The following is a 23,435-nucleotide window of genomic DNA, read 5'->3' as shown; positions in this document are numbered from 1 at the left end:
TCATTTAGCAAATATAGTTGTTTTCTGAGTGGAATAGTTACTAGTGGCTATTCACATTTGATATATTTAGCTAATAAAAAATTTTAAAAGTATATAATTTATTCAGGGATGTTCATATGCAAATTAATTATAATAATAAACTACTTGAGCAAATGGCTAACATTTCATCCATAAAATATAAAAATTTGGAAAATATTGATTTGTGTGACAAATAGTGACAAAGTATTTCTGCCCCATGCCACACTGTGCCTGACAAAATATTACTAGAAGAACTGCATAATGAACTTTCTACCTTAAATTTTAAAAAGTACTAAAAATACATAAAATAAAAACAAACAAATACCTTTGGAGGTGTCTCAGATCCTGGATATTCTCTCTGATCTAGTTTCTTCCAGCGATCCATTAATTTGGTCACCATAGGTGTATTAAAATCTACCAACTGGAATCCTGTAACATTGGCTCCACCGTGTATAAATCTCTCAAGAGAAATATCCTTGAATCCCTATAAAAATCAGTATGACAGCCAGTTAAGCTTAATTAATTATTGGAGTTAGTAGCTCACATTTTGGCTCCTCAATGTTAATGTGAATCGATAACCAATATGGTTTAAAAGTGATGGCTATAAACAACTGGAAGATTATGTCAATGTTAACATAATAACAATTATGTCAATTTAGCTGTTAAACTCTGTCATTCAAAATCTAATACATGACACCACATCAACAAGGAAAAAGACAAATATCGCATGATCATCTCAACAGATAAAAAAAAAAAAACATTTGACAAAATTCACCATCCACTCATGATAAATATTCCCATCAAAGTGGATATAATGGACACATATATCAACATAATAAAAGTTATTTATGACAAACCCAAAGCCAATATAATATTCAATGGTGAAAAGCTGAAAGCCTTCTTGATAAAATTTGGAATAAAACAAGGATGCCCACTGTCACCTCTTCTATTCAACATACTATTGAAAGTCCTAGCGACAGCAATCAGACAAGAAAAAGAAACAAAATATTATTCAAATTGTAGGAAAAAGGTAAAGTTGTCATTATCTGCAGATGACATGATATTATATATAGAAAACTCTAAAGATTCCACAGAAAAACTACTAGAACTGGTAAAATAATTTAGTATGGGTAATAGGATACGAGATTAATATACAGAAATCTGCTGCATTTTTAACACTAATAATACATATCAGAAAGTGAATGTAAAAAAAATCATTAAATACATCAAAAAACCTTAAAATACTTAGGCATAAACTTCACCACAGAGGTGAAAGAGTTAAATGCTAAGATCTATAAAACAATGATAAAGGAAACTGAAGATGATTCAAAGAAATAGAAAAATAAAACATGCTCTTGGATTGGAAGAGTTAATATTATTAAGATGGTCAACTACCTAAAGTAATATATAGATATAATGAGAACTTTATCAAAAAATCCATGACATTTTTCACAGAACTAGAATAATCCTAAAATTTATATTGAGCCACAAATGACCCATAATTAAAAAGTAATCTTCAAGAAAAAAACAGTGGTGGAGGTCTAACTGTCTCATACTTCAGACAGTAATATAAAGCTACAGTAATCAAAACAGCATGATCTTGGCACAAAAACAGACATATTGGTTAATGGAACAGAATAGAGAGCCCAGGAAAAAAACAACACACCTACAGTCAGTTAATCTTCAATGAGGGAGGCAAGAATATATGATGGAGAAAAGGAAGTCAGTCTCTTCAGCAAGTGGTTTGGGAAAGCTGGACAACTGCATATAAATCAATGAGCTAAGAACACTCCCTCACACCATACATAAAAATAAACTCAGAATGGCTTAAAGATTTAAGTACAAGACCTGACCCCATAAAACTCCTAGAAGAGAACATAGGCAAAATCATCTCTGACATAAATTGAGCAATATTCCCTTGGTCAGTCTCCCAAATCCAAATAAATAAAATCAAAAATAAATAAATTGGAACTAATCAAATTTAAAAACTTTTGAGCAGCAAAGGAAATCATAAACAAAATAAAAAGGCAACCTACAGGGTGGAAGAAAATATTTGCAAATGTTATGACTGACAAGGACTTAATTTCCAAAATATACAAACTGTTCATACAGCTTAATGTCAAAAAGACAAGCAACCCAATCAAAAAAAAAAAAAAAGAAAAAAGAAAAATGGGCAGAAAATTTATATTGGCATTTTTCCAAAGAAGACATTCAGATGGTCAAAAGGAACATGAAAAATGCTCAACATTGCTTATCATCAGAGAAATGCAAAATCAAAATCACAATGAGGGATCACCTCACACAAGTCAAAATAGACATCTTCAAAAAGTCTACAAATAATAAATGCTGGTGAAGATGTGGAGGAAAGGGAGCCCTCTGATACTATTTGATGGGAATGTAAATTGGTATAACCACTACTGAGAAGAGTATCGAGATTCCTTAAAAAACTAAAAATAGAGTTGCCATATGATTCAGCAGTTCTACTTTTGGGCATATATCTGGAGAAAATTCAAATTTGAAAAGGCATCTTTTCAAACACTGAACACCAGTGTTCACAGTAGCACTATTTACAATAGCCAAGACATGGAAACAGCCTAAATGTTCATCAACAAATGAGTGAATAAAGAAGATATGGCATATACACATTATGAAATATTGCTCAACTGTAATAGAATGAGTGCATGCAGTAACATGGATGGGCCTAGAGATTATCATACTAAATGAATTGTCAGACAAAGAAGGACAAATATCATATGATATCACTTGTATGTGGAATCAGAGTAAAATAATACAAACTAATTCATTTACAAAACAGACTTAACAGACATAGGAAGCAAATTTATGTTTACTAAAGGAGGAGAGATAGGAAGGATAAATTAAGAATTTGGGATTAACCAATCTATACTACTACATACAAAATAGATAAACAATATGCTAACATATATAGTAGGGAACTACATTCAATATTTTTTAATAATCTATAATGGAAAATAATCTGAAAAAGAATATATATAGATACATATACACACACACACATGAGTATGTGTATGACTGAGTCACTTTTCTCTACATCTGAAACTAACACATTACAAATCAAGTATATTTCAATTAAAAAATATAACACACGAGAAAAGGATATAAATGTTTCTAGTTCAATTCAACTCAATTTAACAAGTATCAATATTTCTGAAATGCCTCTGAGTGCCTTTTATGAAGCATGGAGGAGGATACAGGAGATGAATGAAAAACATCAAACATAAGACACCTAAGCAGATACGTGTTTTATGTGAAAATGTCTTATATTAATATTAAGGTTTTATGGTATTCTGAGTCTGTGATGTGTAACACTTTTCACAGCAGTTCAGCTTAATTACAAAGTGGTTTAAAAGAAGATAGAAAGTTTTGAGACAGAGAGGGTGAAAGCTTTGATTATATCAGTCACTATAGCCCTCATAGTTTTGGGAAATGGCAGTGGATGAGAAGAGAGCAAATAGGCCATTCACATGTGGTAGGGAAAAATTCAAGTCCCAGCAGGTGGAGTGAGGAAGGTGGACAGGAAGGTGTCACCTCATTTGGTTCAGAGGTAGTTAACTAAGTTAAAAAAATTATGGAAAGAAGTTATTTATTTTCTAGCTATATCTTTCTACTACCTATCTGTTTATCTCTCATTTCTCTCTCTCTACCTTTTACATATGTATTCCATACCAGGTTCTACTTTTCCATTAGAAATTTGAGGTCACTTACAAAAATACACACCCAATTTTGTAAGTGAACAATTATAGGAAAGAGATAAAAAAGTATATTACAAAAGTGAATTGTTATAACCAAAGATATTAACTCAGACAAAAGTAAACCACACACACAGAGTTTGAAGCATCTGCACTTGCTTTCCTGTCTGTCCCCTTTAGGTATTTAGGAAATCTTTTTTGAAATGTGAATTTGATTCAGTAGTCTTGAGAAAAATTTTATCTTTTTCCTTTTTTTGGTGAACATAAATTATGCAGCAATGACCCTACAGTTATAGTAGGAATCAAGAAGAAGAGGAAGACCTCTAGTGTTACCTATCCTGTTGCATGTGTCTCAGCCATGATTTTGGAAACTGCTTTTTATTTTAATAATAAAGAGGAATTTCTTACTAGCCAATATATACATGTTACTGTCTGGATACTGACATCTAAGGGATAGTGAAAGACCCAGGAGTGTGTATTCATAGTTAATATTAATGCTGGGCTGATTATGTATCAGGCATTGTGGTAAGCACATTCCAGTGACTATCAGTCTAGTTTAGTTCTCACAACAAACTTATGAGATAGATCCTATCTTACAAATAAGGAAACCAAGTGTCAGTGGGTTAAAACAAAACTATTCAAGATCTCCCAGCAAATACATATTAGAACCAAAAGATTCCCAACTTTGTCTTTTTAAAATTATGCTCTTGTGTATTTTTACACAAATATGTGTTTCCCCTTTAAGAAATAGGGGTTCTCTTGTGGCTCAGCTGGTAAAGAATCCACCTGTAATGTGAGAGACCTGGGTTTGATCCCTGGACTGGAAAGATCCCCTGGAGAAGGGAATGGCTATCCACTCCAGTATTCTGGCCTGAAGAATTGCATGGACTATACAGTCCATAGGGTTGCAAAGGGTTGGACACGACTGAGCGACTTTCACTTTCACTTTTCATATGTTTTCAATTTTCATATTTATCATAATATTCCTAGGAAAGGCAGGGAGATACTGTAGAAAGCAATTCAGTCTCTGAATCTCATTTCTGCATCTTTCTAGCCTTAGGTTTCCCACATGCAAAATAAGAATGATAATGCTAACACAGCTAGCACATCTGGTTTGAATTTAGTAAATAAAGGCTATTGTTAATTAATTAATTCAATAAATATTTATTTCATGTTTATTATATGCTAGCTGATTTGATAGCTCATCAGTAATATTCTCATTTTACTGGGAAGAAAGTTAGACATCAGAAATCAAATATATGATTTTGAAACTGGAAAAACACTATCAATCTCTAGCTAGTTAAATGTCAGTTGAACATTCATTCATAAAAATGAGAAGATAGGGCAGACCCAGAGATAGGCAAATAATTTCAATTTTCCAAAAGTTACAGTGATTCAACTATTGCATTAGTTACTAACTGATAACATTATTATTTTATTTTAGCAGTGGGTGAAATAGAATGCCTGCCAAGTTTTTTTTGTTTGTTTGTTTGTTTGTTTTTTGATAGAGTTTTCCCACAGGTACAATACATGCAGGCAAAGCTGCAGCCTTCAGAAAAATCATCTGATGTAAAGCTTAACTGATAAATAATTGTTTACATTTCTCTGATTCCATTCTGTTGTTATGCTGAAGGTAAAGGAAAAAATATTACCACATCTGATTATAAGCTTCTTTTAGCTATAATCTAAAGAATGGTAGGTGACTCAGTTAATTTTAGCTATGTCTATTTGAGTATAGGCAATATTTTTTCTTTCATATTTTGAACTAATTTCATATAGAAAATCGGTAGGCTGTAGACTGGAATGCAGTTTTCATGGAAGGTTACTTTGATGATTAAGTAGGTTTTAGTTTTTAGCCACAGGATATTGTGGAGCTGTGGAACAAACAGTTTCCAGAACAAACTGCGGAAAATTCTTCAGTAGATGGGAATACCAGACCACCTTACCTGCCTCTTGAGAAATGTGTATGCAGGTCAAGAAGCAGCAGTTAGAACTGGACATCGAACAACAGACTGATTTGAAATTGGGAAAGGAGTACATTAAGGCTGTATATTTTCACCCTGCTTATTTAACTTATATGCAGAGTACATCATGTGAAATGCCGAACTGGATGAAGCACAAGTTGCAATCAAGATTGCTGGGAGAAATATCAGTAACCTCAGATACACAGATGACACCACCCTTATGGCAGAAAGCGAAGAAGAACTAAAGAGCATCTTGATGAATGTGAAAGAGGAGAGTGAAAAGCTGGCTTTAAACTCAACATTCAAAAAACAAAGATCATGGCATTCGATCCATTACTTCATGACAAACAGATGGGGGAAAAATGGAAACTGAGAGAATTTATTTTGGGGAACTCCAAAATCACTGCAGATGGTGACTGCAGCCAGTCATGAAATGAAAAGATGCTTGCTCCTTGGAAGAAAAACTATGACCAGCCTAGACAGCATGTTAAAAAGTAGAGACATTACTTTGCCTACAAAGGTCCATCTAGTCAAAGCTATGGTTTTCCAGTAGTTGTGTAAGGAAGTGAGAGTTGGACTATAAAGAAAACTGAACTTTGAAGAACTGATGATTTTGAACTGTGGTGTTGGAGAAGACTCTTGAGAATTCCTTCTACTGCAAGGAAATCCAACCAGTCCATCCTAAAGGAAATTAGTTCTGAATATTCTTTGGAAGGACTGATGCTGAAGCTGAAGCTCCAATACTTTGGCCACCTGATGTGAAGAACTAACTTATTTAAAAAGCCCTGATGCTGGGAAAGATTGAAGGTGGGAGGAGGAGGGGACGGCAGAGGATGAGATGGTTTGATGGCATAACCAACTCGATGGACATAAGTTTGAGCAAGCTCTGGGTATTGGTGATGGACAGGGAAGCCTGGCCATGGGGTCAGAAAGATTAGGACATGACTGAGCTACTGAGCCAAACTGAACTGACTGTGGAACTGAAAGTGTGGAAAACATTGTAATAAAATCTTCTCTACAGTCCTAGAGCAGTGAAGGGAGAGGTGGTTAGTGGTTAAATAACTAAGTAAATAATGCCCCAGAGGGCAGAGGGGAGACCAGTGAGAGAGTTCCTCTTACTGAAATGGGCTACTCAGCAACGTCTGCATTTCACAATAGTTAATGACATCCTAAGAAAAATATTAATTTCCAACTTGGCTTTCCTTTTAATTTTCATTTAGAGTTGATACATCTTCTGGAAAGAGGGAAAGTGAAATTAATAACTTAGAGAACTTCAGATATCCTAGTGATTACCAATGTAAATCTATAGGTTCATCATATCATATGTGTTTAATAAATACTTATTTTATATTTTTCTAATTAAGATAGAATATCTACTGTTTTGCATTTCAGGTTCACAGGTTGACTAAATCATACTGAGACAGCTCAGGTGCAGTTAAAAGAAAGAGTGTCAAATAGAATGGAGAAATTCCCTTTTAACAGCTTTTAAATGTTAGGTTAAAATTTGACTTGGGAGGGTGGTGCCAAGATGGTGGAAGAATAGGACGGGGAGACCACTTTCCCCCACAAATTCATCAAAAGATCATTTGAATGCTGAGCAACTTCCACAAAACAACTTCTGAATGCTGGTGGAGGACAGCAGGCATCCAGGAAGGTAGCCCTTTCTCTTCAAAAGGAGGTAGGACAAAGTATAAAAGACAAAAAGAGTGACAAAAGAATTAGGGATGGAGACCCGTCCTGGGGAGGGAGTCATGAAGGAGAAGTTTCCAAATACCAGGAAACCCTCTCACCTGCGGGTCTGTGGGGAGCAACATAACTGGGAGAAAAAATAAAAAAAACCCACAGAATACACACCTAACCACAACTCCCAGCAGAGATGTAGCCCAGTTGCTCACATCAGCCACCAGGGGCTGGACAGGGAGGCACAGGCTGCCTGTTTAAGGTAAGGACTGGGCCTGAATGCCCTGAGGACAATCTGAGTAAGTTAACGTGAGACAGCAGCCCAAACTGTGGGATAGCCAGAGAGAGAGAGAAAAAAAACAAGAACTTTCCTGTGAAAGACTATAATTTAATGTGTAGCCTGGCCCGCTCACAGAGCAAAGGATTGAGTGATCACCAAAGGAGAGCTAGCCAGCTGCATACAGTCCCCTCCCTGCCAGAGGAAGAGAGGCAGGCAGGTGACAGCCAGAGCCAGAAGTCAAGGGGCTGCTCCAGTCTTGGCCTCAGAGACTGGCATCCTCCACCAAACTGTGAGCAGGCCCCCAGTTGTTAACCACATCTTCCTGGGATCCTGGATGGTTGACATCTGCCAGTAGAGTTGCAGCCTGAGATCAGCTCCCCAGAGGAGACACATGGCACACCTGAGACCAGAGAGGTGATTAAGACGCATGGCCCACCTGGGAGAGTGTGCTGGCCAAGCACCTGGTCCCCTGAGCTGCACAGACCTGGGAAGGGCACAAAACGCACACCCAACAGTCTGTGCCCTTGCAGAGTACCCGAGAACCTGAATCCGAGCAGCTTAGACCTGGGAAGTGCATGAAACCCAGGGCCCGCTTTGGACAGTGCCCTGCGGAGCACCCTGCATCCTGAACAGTGTAGAACCGGAAAGCACACACCGTGAGCTTGGACAAACCCAGTGTGGTCCATTCACTGCGAGCACTCCCCACACCCGGCAGTGATATTTGCAGGGTTCCTCCCTTCCCAAAACACAAGTAAACAAGTGAGCGTAAATAAGTGACCACCTTCACCCCCTTGTGTCAGGGTGGAAATTAGACATGGAAGAGACTTTCAAACAGAGGAAGCCAAAATAAACAAAGAAGGGTAAACCACTCTGGAAGTGACAGGTGCAATAGATTAAAACCCTGCAGTTAACATTGACTAAGCATTGGAGGGGGCTTATAGACTTTGAGAAGAAGTATGACCTGAAACAAAGAACTATCTGAAACTGAACTGACCCTACACTGCCCTCGATAGCTCCAGAGAAATTCCTAGTATATTTTGCTATTATCATTTTTTAATTTTGTTTATTTTAACTTCTTTATTACATCTTTAATTTCAGTTTTATAACCTACTATTACTTTGAAAAAAAGACCCTATTTTTAAAGCAAATTTCATATGTATATTTTTTATAATTTTTCTGATTGATTTAGTTTTATATTTTTAATATTATATTTTTGAGAGTCTAAACTCCAGATTTTTAGTCTTTGTTTTTCTGTAATTTGTTACCAATTTTGTACCTTTAAGAATCTAATCTTCAGTATCCATGTTTACTTCAGTTCAGTTCAGTTCAGTTCAGTAGCTCAATCGTGTCCAACGCTTGGCGACCCCATGAACTGCAGCAAGCCAGGCCTCCCTATCCATCACGAACTGCCGGAGTCTACCCAAACCCATGTTCATTGAGTCGGTGATGCCATCCAACCATCTCATCCTCTGTCGACCCCTTCTCCTCCTGCCCTCAAACTTCCTCAGCATCAGGGTCTTTTCAAATGAGTCAACTCTTCACATCAGGTGGCCAAAGTCATGGAGTTTCAGCTTCAACATCAGTCCTTCCAATGAACACCCAGGACTGATCTCCTTTAGGGTGGACAGGTTGGATCTCCTTGCAGTCCAAGGAACTCTCAAGAGTCTTTTCCAACACCACAGTTCAAAATCATCAATTCTTCAGTGCTCAACTTTCTTTATAGTTCAACTGTCACATCCATACAAGACTACTGGAAAAACCATAACCTTCACTAGACGGACCTTTGTTGACAAAGTAATGCCTCTTGTTTTTAATATGATGTGTAGGTTGGACATAACTTTCCTTCCAAGGAGTAAGCGTCTTTTAATTTCATGGCTGCAATCATCATTCGCAGTGATTTTGGAGCCCCCCCCCCCCCCCCCCCCCGCCAAATAAAGTCAGACACTGTTTCCACTGTTTCCCCATCTATTTGCCATGAAGTGATGGGGCCAGATGCCATGATCTTAGTTTTCTGAATGTTGAGCTTTAAGCCAACTTTTTCATTCTCCTCTTTTATGTTTACTTAGGGTTGTGATTACTGGCTTGATTCCTCTCTCCCCTTTTGGCTCTCCCTTTTCTCCCCCAGGTCACCTTTATCTCCTCCCTCCCCCTTCTCTTCTCTACTTAACTTTGTGAATCTCTCTGGGTGTTCCTGGCTGTGGAGAATACTTAGGGAACTGATTACTTGGTAGATTGGTCTTTCCCATTTTGACTCCCCCTTTCCTCCTCCTGGTCACCTCTATCTCCCTCCTCCCTCTTCTCTTCTCCATGCAACTCTGTGAATTTCTCTTGGTGCCCTAGACTGTAGAGAGTCTTTTCACCATTAACCTATATGTTTTATAATCTGTGCTGTATGGATGGAGAAGACTTGAGGCTACTCTAAGAATAAGACTGAAAGTCAGAGGCAGGAGGCTTAAATCCAAAACTTAAGAACACTAGAGAACTCCCAATTCAAGAGAACATTAATAGACAAGAGCTCATCAACAGCCTCTGTACCTACACTGAAATCAAGCATCACCTAAGAGCCAACAAGTTCCAGAGAAAGATTTACCTGCTAATTTTCCAACAACACAGGAAAACAGCCCTGAGCATTAAAACACAGGCTGCCTAAAGACATGCCAAAACCATAGACACCCCAAAACTCACTACTGGACATTTCATTGCACTCCAGAGAGAAGAGATCCAACACCACACACCAGAACACGGACGCAAACTTCCCTAACTAGGAAACAAGCTAGTAGTCCAACTCCACCCCCAGGGAGCAGGCTCCACAATAAAGAGGAACCACAAACTTCAAGCATACAGAAAGACCACCCCCAAAACAGCAATGTAAACAAAATGAAAAGGCAGAGAAATATTCAACAGGTAAAGGAACATGGTAAATACCCACCAAAGCAAACAAAAAAGGAGAAGATAGAGAGTCTGTCTGAAAAATGATTCAGAACAATGAAAGTAAAGATGCTCCAAAATCTTGAAAACAAAATAAATAGTGTAGAGACAAGGATTGAGAAGATACAAGAAATGTTTAACAAGGACCTAGAAGAAATGAAAGAGAGTCAATCAACAATGAATAATGTAATAACTGAGATCAAAAGCACTCTGGAGGGAACCAACAGTAGAATAACTGAGGTAGAAGATAGTATAAGTGAGGTGGAAGATAGAATGGTGGAAATAAAAGAAACAAAGAGGAAAAAAGAAAAAGGAAATAAAAGAAATGAGGGCAACCTCAGAGACATCTGGGACAATGGTAAATCCCAACGTTCGAATCATAGGAGCTCCAGAAGAAGAAAACAAAAAGAAAGGGCATGAGAAAATACTTGAGGAGGTAATAGTTGAAAACTTCCCTAAAATGGGGAAGGAAATAGCCACCCAAGCCCAAGAAACCCAGAGATTCCCAAACAAGATAAACCCAAGGAAAAATACTGCAAGACACATAATTAATGAAGATCAAACACAAAGAACAAATATTAAAAGCAGCAGGGAAAAGCAACAAATTAAACACATGGGATCCCCTAAGGGATAACAGCTGTTCTTTCAATAGAAACTCTTCAGGCCAGAGGGGAATGGCAGGACAAACTTTAAATGATGGAAATGAAAAACCTACAACCCAGACTACTGTACCCAGCAAAGATCTCATTCAAGTATGAAGAGGAAAGCAAAAGCTTTACAGACAAGCAAAAGCTCAGAGAATTCAGCACCACCAAACCAACTCTTCAACAAATGCTAAAGGATCTTCTCTAGACAGGAAACACAGAAAATGTTTATAAACTCAAACCCAAAATAACAAAGTAAATGGCAATGGGATCATACTTATCAATAATTACCTTAAATGTAAATGGGTTGAATACCCAAACCAAAAAACAAAGACTGGCTGAATGGATACAAAAACAAGACCTCGATATAAGCTGTCTACAATATACCCACCTCAAATCAAGGGACACATCAGACTGAAAGTGAAGGGCTGGAAAAAGATATTTCATGCAAATGCAGACCAAAAGAAAGCATAAATAGTAATGGTCATATCAGATAAAATATGCTTTGAAATAAAGACAGTGATAAGAGACAAAGAAGGACACTACATAATGATCAAAGGATCAATCCAAGAAGACATAGCAATTATAAATATATATGCACCCAACATAGGAACATCTCAATGCATAAGGCAAATGGTAATAGGTATGAAAGGGGAAATTTAGTAACTCAATAATAGTGGGGGACTTTAATGCCCCACTCACATCTATGGATAGATCAACCAAACAGAAAATAAGCAAGGAAACACAAATTTTAAATGACACAATAGACCAGTTAGCCCTAATTGATATCTATAGGACATTTCAACCCAAAACAATGAATTTCACCTTTTCCTCAAGGGCACACAGAATATTCTCCAGGATAAATCACATCCGGCATCATTAATTTAATCTTGGTAAATTCAAAAAAGTTGAAATCATTTCAAGCTTCTCCTACAATGTGGGAGACCCCAGTTTGATTCCTGGGTTGGGAAGGTCCCCTGGAAAAGGCAAACACTACCCACTCAAGTACTCTGACCTGGAGAATTCCATGGACTGTATAGTCCATAGGATCGCAAAGAGTCGGACACGAGTGAGCAACTTTAAATGTAAAATGTAATGCAAGTATCTTTTCTGATCACAGTGTGGTAAGATTAGATGCCCACTACAGGAAGAAAACTATTAAAATACAAACATATGGAGGCTAAACAACCCGCTTCTGAATAACCAAAAAATCACAGAAGAAATTAAAACAGAGATCAAAATATGCTGCAAATGAAAATGAAAGCATGACTACTCAAAATCTACAGGTTTCAGTAAAAGCAGTGCTAAAGGGAAGGTTCATAGCAATACAACTTACCTTAAGAAACAAGAGAAAAATCAGTTAAATAACCTAACTTTACACCTAAAGCAATTAGAAAAAGAAGAAATGAAGAACCGGAGGGTTAGTGGAAGGAAAGAAATCATAAAAGTTAGGACAGAAATAAATGAAAAAGAAACAGAGGAGACTAGAAAAAATCAACAAACTAAAAGCTGGTCCTTAGAGAAGATAAATAAAATAGATAAACCATTAGCCAGACTCATCAAGAAAAGAAAGGGAGAAGAATCAAATCAACAAAGTTAGAAATGAAGAAATTAAGGAAACAATTCCATTCACCATTGTGATGAAAAGAATAATATACTTAGGGATAAATCTACCCAAAGAAACAAAAGACCTACATGTATAAAACTATGAAACACTGATGAAAGAAATCAAAGAGGGCACAAATAGATGGAGAAATATATTATGTTCATGGAGCAGAAGAATCAATATAGTGAATATGAGTATAATACCCAAAGCAATCTAAAGATTCAACACAATCCCTGTCAAGCTACCTTGACAGGGAAGGTATCTTTCAGAGAACTAGAAGAAATAATTTCACACTTTGTATGGAAATACAAAAAATCTCGAATAGCCAAAGCAAAGTTGAGAAAGAAGAATGAAACTGGAGGAATCAACCTGCCTGATTTCAGACTGTACTACGAAGTCATCAAGACACTATGGTACTGGCATAAGACAGAAATATAGATCAACGTAACAAAATAGATGGTCAACAATGAAATCAGATTGATAATATTCTTTGCAGCCAAAGATGGAGAAGCTCTATGCAGTCAGCAAAAAAAAAGACTGGGAGCTGACTGTGACTCAGATCATGAACTCCCTATTGCCAAATTCAGACTTGAACTGAAGAGAGTAGGGAAAACCACTTATTCAGGTATGACCTAAATCAAATCCCTTATGACTATACAGTGGAAGTGAGAAATAGATTTAAGAGACTAGATCTGATAGACAGAGAGCCTAATGAGCTATGGACGGAGGTTCATGACATTGTACAGGAGACAGGGATCAAGACCATCCCCATGGAAAGGAAATGCAAAAAGGCAAAATAGCTGTCTGAGGAGGCCTTACAAATAGCTGTGAAAAGAAGAGAAGCAAAAAGCAAAGGAGAAAAGGAAAGATATACCCATTTGAATGTAGAGTTCCAAAGGATAGCCAGGTGAGATAAGAAAGTCTTCCTCAGTGGTCAATTTAAAGAAATAGAGGAAAGCAACAGAATGGGAAAGACTAGAGATCTCTTCAAGAAAATTAGAGATACCAAGGGAACATTTCATGCAAAGATGGGTTTGATAAAGAACAGAAATGGTATGGACCTAACAGAAGCAGAAGATATTAGGAAGAGGTGGCAAGAATACACAGGAGAACTGTACAAAAAAGATCTTCATGACCCAGATAATCACAATGATGTGATCACTCACCTAGAGTCAGACATTCTGGAATGTGAAGTCAAGTGGGCCTTAGGAAGCATCACTACAAGCAAAGCTAATGGAGGTGATGGAATTCCAGTTGAGCTATTTCAAATCCTGAAAGATGATGCTGTGAAAGTGCTGCACTCAATATGCCAGCAAATATGGAAAACTCAGCAGTGGCCACAGGACTGGAAAAAGTCAGTTTTCATTCCAATCCCCAAGAAAGGCAATCCCAGAGAATGCTCAAACTATTGCACAGTTGAACTCATCTCACACGCTAATAAAGTAATGCTCAAAATTCTCCAAGCCAGGCTTCAGCAATACATGAACCATGAACTTCCAGATGTTCAAGCTGAGTTTAGAAAGGAAGAGGAACCAGAGATCAAATTGCCAACATCCGCTGGATCATCAAAAAAGCAAGAGAGTTCCAGAAAAACATCTATTTCTGCTTTATTGACTATGCCAAAGCCTTTGACTGTGTGGATCACAATAAACTGTGGAAAATTCTGAAAGAGATGAGAATACCAGACCACCTGACCTGCCTCTTGAGAAACTTATATGCAGGTCAGGAAACAACAGTTAGAACTGGACATGCAAAAACAAACTGGTTCCAGATAGGAAAATGAGTGTGTCAAGGCTGTATATTGTCACCCTGCTTACTTAACTTCATGATGTACTTCTATGCAGAGTACATCATGAGAAACGCTGGAGTGGAAGAAGCACAAGCTGGAATCAAGATTGCCGGGAGAAGGAGAAATATCAATAACCTCAGATATGCAGATGACACTACCCTTATGGCAGAAAGTGAAGAGGAACTAACAAGCCTCTTGATGAAAGTGAGAGGAGAGTGAAAAAGTTGGCTTAAAGCTCAACATTTAGAAAACTAAGATCATGGCATCTGATCCCATCACTTCATGGGAAATAGATGGGGAAACAGTGGAAACAATGTCAGACTTTATTTTGGGGGACTCCAAAATCACTGCAGATGGTGATTGCACCCATGAAATTAAAAGACACTTACTCCTTGTAAGGAAAGTATGGCCAACCTAGATAGCACATCAAAAAGCAGAGACATTACTTTGCCAACAAATGTCCATCTAGTCAAGGCTATGGTCTTTCCGTGGTCATGTATGGATGTGAGAGTTGGACTGTGAAGAAAGCTGAGCACCGAAGAATTGATGCTTTTAAACTGTGGTGTTGGAGAAGACTCTTGAGAGTCCCTTGGACTGCAAGGAGACCCAACCAATCCATCCTAAAGGAGATCAGTACTGGGTGTTCACTGGAAGGACTGATGCTGAAGCTGAAACTCCAGTACTTTGGCCATCTCATGCGAAGTGTTGACTCATGGGAAAAGACCGTGATGCTTGGAGGGATTGGGGGTAGGAAGAGAAGGGGAAAACCGAGGATGAGATGGCTGGACGGCATCACCGACTCGATGGACAGGAGTTTGAATAAACTCCAGGAGTTGTTGATGGACAGGGAGGCCTGGCATGCTGCGATTCATGGGGCCAGAAAGAATCGGACATGACTGAACGACTGAGCTGAACTGAACTGATGACCCAGTGACTCAACTCCTGAGCATATAACAAAGAAATCGATAATTTAAAAATATTCACTTCCCCAGTTGTTCAGCGGGTAAAGAATCTGCCTGCAATGCAGGAAATGGGGGTTTGATCATATTCTTGTATGGAGAATCCCATGGACAGAGGAGCCTGGCTGGCTACAGTCTATGGGGTAATAAAGAGCTGAACACGACTGAGCAACTAAGCAGCATTCACCCCAATGTTCATAGCAGCACTATTTATAATAGACTGAACATGGAAGCAACATAAATGTCTATCAACTATGGAATGGATAAAGATGTGGTACATACATCCAATAGAATATTAGTCATAAAAGGAATGAACTCAAGTAATTTGTAGACATGTGAATTTACCTAGAGAGTGTCATAAAGAGTGAAGTATGTTAAAAAGGGAAAAACAAACATTTATTATGACATATACATGGAACCTAGAAAAATGGTGTAGATGATAGTTTTTCCAGCAGAAATAGAGACACAGACTAGAGAATACATACATGAATACCAAGAGGGAAATGTGGGGTGGGATCAATTGAGATATTGGGATTGGAACATATATACTATTGATGCTATGTGTAAAGTAGACAACTAATGAGAACATACTGTATAACACAGGGAACTCTTAGTGCATTGTGGTTACCTGAAAGGGAAGGAAGTCCAAAAGCAAGGGGATATATGTATATCTATGCCTGATCCATGTTGCTGTATAGTGGAAACTAACACAACATTGTAAGACAGCTATACTCCAACACAAATTAATTTTAAAAAGTGATGGGAAAACTAAACATGTAATTTAATGAAACTAAAACACTACTTATACTATATACAAAAATAAATTCAAAATGGTTTAAAGATAGGACACTACAAACTCCTAGAAGAGAACATAGACAAAACATTTTTTGACATAAATCATAGTTATATATTCTTTGATCAGTTTCCCAAAACAGAAAGATTTAAAAGAAAATATAAACAAATTGCACCTAATCAACTTAATGACTTTTGTGTAGCAAAGAAGCTATAAGCAATATGGAAAGACAACCTATAGAATGGGAGAAAATATTTGCAAATGATGCAACTGGCAAGGGGTTAGTATGCAAAATATACAGACAATTCATAAGCTTAATATCTAAAAAAATAAACAATCCAATAAAAAATGGGCAGGAGACCTAAAAAGACATTTCTCCAAAGAAGACATACAGATGGCCAATAGGCACATGAAAACATGCTTAGCACCATTAATTAGAGAAATGCAAATCAAAATCACAATGAAGGATCACCTTACATCAGTCAGACTGGCTACCAGTGAAAAGTCTACAAATAATAATTGCTAGAGAGGGTTTGGGCATTGTTGATGGGAATGTAAATTGGTGCAGCCACTATGGAAAACAAACATTCCTTGAAAAATTAAAAATTGAGCTATCATATTATACAGAAATTGCTCTCTTGGGCATATATCCAGAAAAGATAACTCTATTCAAAAAGATACATGCATCCCAGTGTTTATATGGAAGTACTCTTTCCAATAGTCAAGAGATGGAAGCAAACCATGTATCCATCAACTGACAGCTGGCTTAAAATTTTTGATATGTGTCTACATCTACCTCTCCCTGTGCAGCAACACAGATGTAACAGAGAATATTTAGTAAGTAGTAAGTAAGGGATCAGACTCCTCTGTCCGTGGGGTTTTCCCAGCAAGTGTGCTGGAATGGGTTGCTATTTCCTATTCTAGGAGATCTTCCAGACCCAGGGATCAAACTCACATCTCCTGTGAATCCTGCATTGGAAGGTGGATTCTTTACTACTGAGCCACTTGGGAACCTCCCTAGAGAATATTATACTTAGTTAAATAAGTTAGACAAAGACAAATACTATCTGATATCACTTATATGAGAGATCTAAAAAATAATACAAATGAATAAAAATAATACAAATAGAAATGATTCACATAAATAGGAAAAACCTTAGGTTTGCTAAAAGGAAGTGGGAGGGGGAAGAACTAAATTAGGTATAATGGGATTAGTGGGGCTTCCCTGGTGGCTCAGTGGTAAAGAATCCACCTCTCATACAGCACTAGGGGTTCAATTCCTGGGCAGGGAATATCTCCTAGAGAAGGAAGTGGCAACCCACTCCAGTATTCTTGCTTGGAAAATTCCATGAATGGATGAGCTTGGAGGGCTACAGGCCATGGAGTCGTAAAAGAATTGGTCAAGATGTAGTGATGAAACAACAATGGGATAAATAGATACAAATTGCTATATATAAAATATGTAAGCAGCAAGCATTTACTTTATAGCACAAGGAATTACAATCAATAACTTGTAATAACCTATAGTGGAATATAATCTGCAAGAAACCCCACACCTAAATCACTATGCTGAACTCACATCTTTAATTCACAAAATTAACACAACATTGTAAATCAACTACAGTTACAAATAAATATGTTTGTAAATTCTTGGCATAATTTTAAACACTGTGTACTGATCTTTGCCTTGTTTCACTCTTCTCTTTTTGTTATGTATGAATTGGACTTCATATTTTCTGCTTTGATTTTCAACTTTATGACTATAGAATATTTGAAACTTGCTGAAATATTTGTAGCCTCCAGTAACCAGTAAGAATTTTTATTTTAGGAATCAGTTCTTACTATTATCAGTTTTTTCACTTGTTATTGAGGGATAAATTCAAATAAAATCGTAATATATTTAAACTGTGCAGTGATGATTTGATATATAAATATACTGTGAAAGATTCCCATCATGGATTTAGTTAATATACCCACAACTTCACATTTCCTCCTCTTTTTTTGATGAACAGAAGTTCTACTCTCTTAGCAGATTTCAGTATTATACTATTATGAATAATATTGACATGTTATAGACTAAATCCTAAGATCTTTTCACCTCATAACTGAAAGTTTTAATAATTTACTTACTTCTTATTTAGCCCACCCTCTAGCCCCTAGCCACCATCATTCTGTTTCTATGAGTTAATTTGGAAAAAATATTCCGATATAAGTGATACCATGCCTGAGTGTGTGCTAAGTTGCTTCAGTTGTGTCTGATTCTTCAACCCTATGGACTGTAGCCCACTAGGTTCCTCTGTCCATGGGATTCTCCAGGTAAGAATACTGGAGTGGGTGGTCATGTCTTCCTCTAGGGGATCTTTCCAATCCAGGGATCAAATCTATGTCTCTTATGTTTCCTATATTGGCAGGCAGTTTCTTTATCACTAGTGCCCCCTGGGAAGCCCCATCTCCACCTCTATCTCCATCTCTGCATCTGCATCTGCATCTGCGCCTGCACCTACATCTTCACCTAAATCTATATCTCCATTTATTTATTTAGGTAATCACCACCCTAGCAGATCTTAGGTGATATCTCATTGTGGTTTTGATTTGCATTTCCATGATGATTACTGATGTTTAGCATATTTTCTCATATTGTTGATAACTTGTTTGCCTTTGGAAAAATGTCTTATCAGGTCCTTTGCCCATTAAAAATAATTAAATTCACTTATTTTTTAATTGAAGGATTATTCCTTTAAAGAATTGTGTTGGTTTCTGCCAAACGTAATTTTTAAATCGAGTTGTTTTCTCACTATTGAGTTGTAAAAATTCCTAGTATATTTTGTATATTAATCCCTTATTTAATAGATGGTTAGCAAATATTTTCTCTCATTCAGTAGATTGTCTTTTTGACTTGTTGATGGTTTCCTTTGCTGTGTAACAGCTTTTTTTTCATTTGACATAGTCCCACTTGTTTATTTCTCTTTTTGTTGCTTGTGCTTTACGTCTCAAATCCAAAAACTTATTGCCAGGACCAATGTCAAGGGGATTTCCCCTTAGTTTTTCTTCAAGGAGTTTTACAGTTTCAGATCTTGTTTTCAATGGTCCATTTTTGAATTAACTTTTGTATATGGTATAAAGGTCCATTGTCATTCGTTTGCATGGGAATACTCAGTTTTCCTGACATCATTTATTGAAGAGATTATCCTTTCCTCATTGTATACTCTTGGCTCCTTTGTTGAAAGCTAACTGTCCATATATGCTGGGGTTTATTCCTGGGCTCTATATTCTGTTCCATTTATCTATGTGATTATTTTTATTCCAATATCATATTGATTACTGGAGCTTCATAATTAAGTTTGAAACCAGGAAATGTAACGCCTCCAGCTGTTCTTAATGTTATATTAATATATAAAACCCAGTTGCATTTCTAAACAGTATAAACAAACTATCAGAAAAAAAAAATTAAGAACAGCTAGAGGCGTTACATTTCCTGGCCTCAAACTTTATTATAAAGCTACAGTAATCAAACCAATATGATATTGGAATAAAAACAGACATTTTGTGTGTGAATATTCAGTTTTCCTAACATCGTTTAATGAAGAGATTATATTTCCTCATTGTATATTATTGGTTCCTTTGTTGAAACTTAACTGGCCATATATACTGGGGTTTATTTCTTAAAGGAAAAGCTTTCAGCTTTTCAATATTACATATGTTATTAATAGATGTAGGCTTTTCATACATGATCTTTGTTATAATGAGGTACGTTCCTTCTGTACTTTGGTTTTTGAGTACAGAATTATCAGGAAATGATGTGAATTATGTCAAAAACTTTTTCTACCTCTATCAGGATGATAATACAACTTTTTTTTTGGTAATGTTGTACATTACTTTGGTTGATTTACTGATATTGAACCATCTTTGCATTCTTGGAAAGTCCTTCGATCTTGATATCGTCTTGGTACAACTCTTTTAATGTACTGTTTAATTTAATTTAATAATACTTTTGTAGAGGATTTTTCATTTGTTCAGTCTGAGATTTACTTTTTTTGTAGTATCCTTGTCTGGCTTTGGTATCAGTGTAATGATAACATGAAAATAAGTTTGAAAGTATTCTCTCTGCTTATATTTGTTGGAATAATGTTTAAAGTTTTGGTGTTTATTCTTCTTCAAATATTTGGTAGAAATTATTAATGGAGTCATATGATCCTGCACTTTTTTGTGGGGGAATTTTTTGGTTAGTGATTCAAATTTCTTACTTGTTATTAGTTAGTTCAGATTTTCCTTTTAATCATAATTCATGCTTGATATGTTTAATGTTTCTAAGAATTTGTTCATTTTTTCTAGGGTATATAGTTTGTTGGTACTATTGTTCATAGTAATTTCTTATGATCTTTAATATTTGTGTGGTATTAGCTGTAATCAATCTTACCTTTACAATGTTTTAAAAGTCTTCTCTCTTTCTTGTCTAGTTAAAGATTTGCCAGCTTTCAGTTCAGTTCAGTTCAGTAGCTCAGTTGTGTCCGACTCTTTGTGACCCCATAATCGCAGCACGCCGGGCCTCCCTGTCCATCACCAACTCCCAGAGTTTACTCAAACCCATGCCCATCGAGTCGGTGATGCCATCCAGCCATCTCATCCTCTGTCGTCCCCTTCTTCTCCTGCCCCCAATCCCTCCCAGCATCAGAGTCTTTTCCAATGAGTCAACTCTTCACATGAGGTGGCCAAAGTATTAGAGTTTCAGCTTCAGCATAAGCCCTTCCAATGAACACCCAGGACTGATCTCCTTTAGGATGGACTGGATGGATCTCCTTGCAGTCCCAAGGGACACTCAAGAGTCTTCCCCAACACCATATTTCAAAAGTATCAATTCTTTGGCGCTCAGCTTTCCTCACAGTCCAACTCTCACGTCCATACATGACCACTGGAAAAACCATAGCCTTGACTAGGCAGATCTTTGTTGGCAAGGTAATATCTCTGCTTTTTAATATGCCATCTAGGTTGGTCATAACTTTCCTTCCAAGGACTAAGCGTCTCTTAATTTCATGGCTGTAATCACCATCTGCAGTGATTTTGGAGCCCCCCAAAATAAAGTCTCACACTGTTTCCACTGTCTCCCCATCTATTTCCCGTGAAGTCAGCTTTATCATTCCAAAAATCTAGCTTCATTAATCTTTTCTATTGTCTTGTAGTTTCTATTACATTTATCTCTACTGTGATCTTTGTTATTTCCTTATTTTACCTAACTTTGAGCTTAGTTTGTTCTCATTTTCTAGTTCCTTGAAGTATAAAACTGTTTATTTGCTTTCTCTAGTTTTATTTAATGTAGGCATCTATTCAGAGAAGGCAATGGCACCCCATTCCAGTACTCTTGCCTGGAAAATCCCATTGATGGAGGAGCCTGGTAGGCTGCAGTCCATGAGGTCGCTAAGAGTCGGACATGGGACATGACTGAGTGACTTCACTTTCACGCATTGGAGAAGGAAATGGTAACCCACTCCAGTATCCTTGCCTGGAGAAATCCAGGGATTGGGGAGCCTGGTGGGCTGCCGTCTATTGCGTCGCACAGAGTTGGACACGACTGAAGCGACTTAGCATCAGCAGCAGCAGCAGCAGGCATCTATTGCCAGTCAGTCCTAAAGGAAATCAGTCCTGAATGTTCTTTGGAAGGACAGATGCTGAACTGAAACTCCAATACTTTGGACACTTGATGCAAAGAACTGGTATATTGGAGAAGACTCTGATGCTGGGAAAGATTGAAGACAGGAAGAGAAGGGGATGGCAGAGGATGAGATGGTTGGATGGCATCACCAACTCGATGGACATGAATTTGAGCAAGTTCCAGAAGTTGGTGATGGACAGGGAAGCCTGGCATGCTGCAGTCCATGGGGTTACAAAGAGTTGGATATGACTGAGCAACTGAACTGAAACTCAGTTGTTATAAACCTTCCTTTTAGAACTGCTTTAGTATATTCCATATGTTCTGGTATGGTATGTTTCCATTTCTAATCACATTTGTCTCAAGGTATTTTGATTTCCGTCTTGAATGCTTCTTTTATCCAATGGTTGTCAGGAATATTTGGCTGATCTCCACATATTTGTATATTTTTCTTTTTTTTTTTCTTGTAATTAATTTTTAATTTCACACCACTGTGGTAATAAAAGATGCTCTATATCATTTTGATTTTCTTAAATTGATTAAGACTTGTTCTATGGCCTATTACATAATCTATTCTGAAGCATATTCCATGTACACTTGAGAAGACTTTATTCTGCTGTTTGATGGAATATTCTGTATTTGTCTGTTAGGTTCATGTAGTCTAATGGGTAGTATAAAGTCCAATATCTTCTTACTGATATTCTGCTCAAGGATTTATCTATTGCTGAATAAGGCATTGACATTCTATACTAATATAGCATTGGTGTTTATTTCTCTTTTCACATATCTTACTATTTGCTTTATGTGTTTACATGCTGTGATTTTGGGTACAAAAATTGATTCTGTACCCAATGTATATTCTATTGATACATTGACCCCTTTATCATTGTATAATGATATTCTCTTATAATAGTTTTTGATTTAAAGCTGATTTGATCTTTTTTTTCTTGGTTTCTATTTGCATGGGCTATCTTTTTTCCCATTCCTTCACTTGCATCTATGTGTGCCCTTAAAGTTTAATTATTCTCATATAGGCAACATATAGCTGGGTCTTCTTTTTCTATCCACTCAGGCATGCTATGATTTTTATTGGAGGATTTAGTCCATTTACCTTTCAGCTGGGCTTCCCAGGTGTTTCAGTGGGTAAAGAGTCCTCCTGAAATGCAGGAGTTGTGGGTTCGATCTCTGGGTCGGGAAGATCCCATGGAGGAAGGCATGTTCACTCTAGTATTCTTGCCTGGAGATTCTCATGGACAGAGGAGCCTGGTGGGCTCAGTCGCTTCAGTCATGTCCAGAGGGTTGCAAAGAATCGGACATGACTGAAGCGACTGAGCACACATGCACATGGGCACTCCTTTCAATACTTATTGGTAGGGATGTACTTAAACTTGACATTTTGTTA

At 37.2% G+C, this 23,435-nt stretch overlaps 1 protein-coding gene across 3 annotated transcripts in view; it reads right to left on the bottom strand.

The window, feature by feature from the left end:
- Positions 1-23,435, bottom strand: part of GRIA4 (glutamate ionotropic receptor AMPA type subunit 4) — a 613,307-nt gene that overhangs the window by 80,720 nt on the left and 509,152 nt on the right. For all 3 annotated transcript variants that reach the window (XM_065944105.1, XM_065944106.1, XM_065944107.1), the window contains exon 6: positions 344-502. In XM_065944105.1, coding sequence (XP_065800177.1) covers positions 344-502 — 159 coding nt within the window. The remainder of the gene's footprint in view (positions 1-343; positions 503-23,435) is intronic.

Source organism: Muntiacus reevesi, chromosome 9 (assembly GCF_963930625.1).
Source record: "Muntiacus reevesi chromosome 9, mMunRee1.1, whole genome shotgun sequence".
Classification (NCBI taxonomy): domain Eukaryota; kingdom Metazoa; phylum Chordata; class Mammalia; order Artiodactyla; family Cervidae; genus Muntiacus; species Muntiacus reevesi.
Note: the sequence above shows the minus strand (reverse complement) of the source record. Positions and strands in the feature narration are given on the sequence as shown.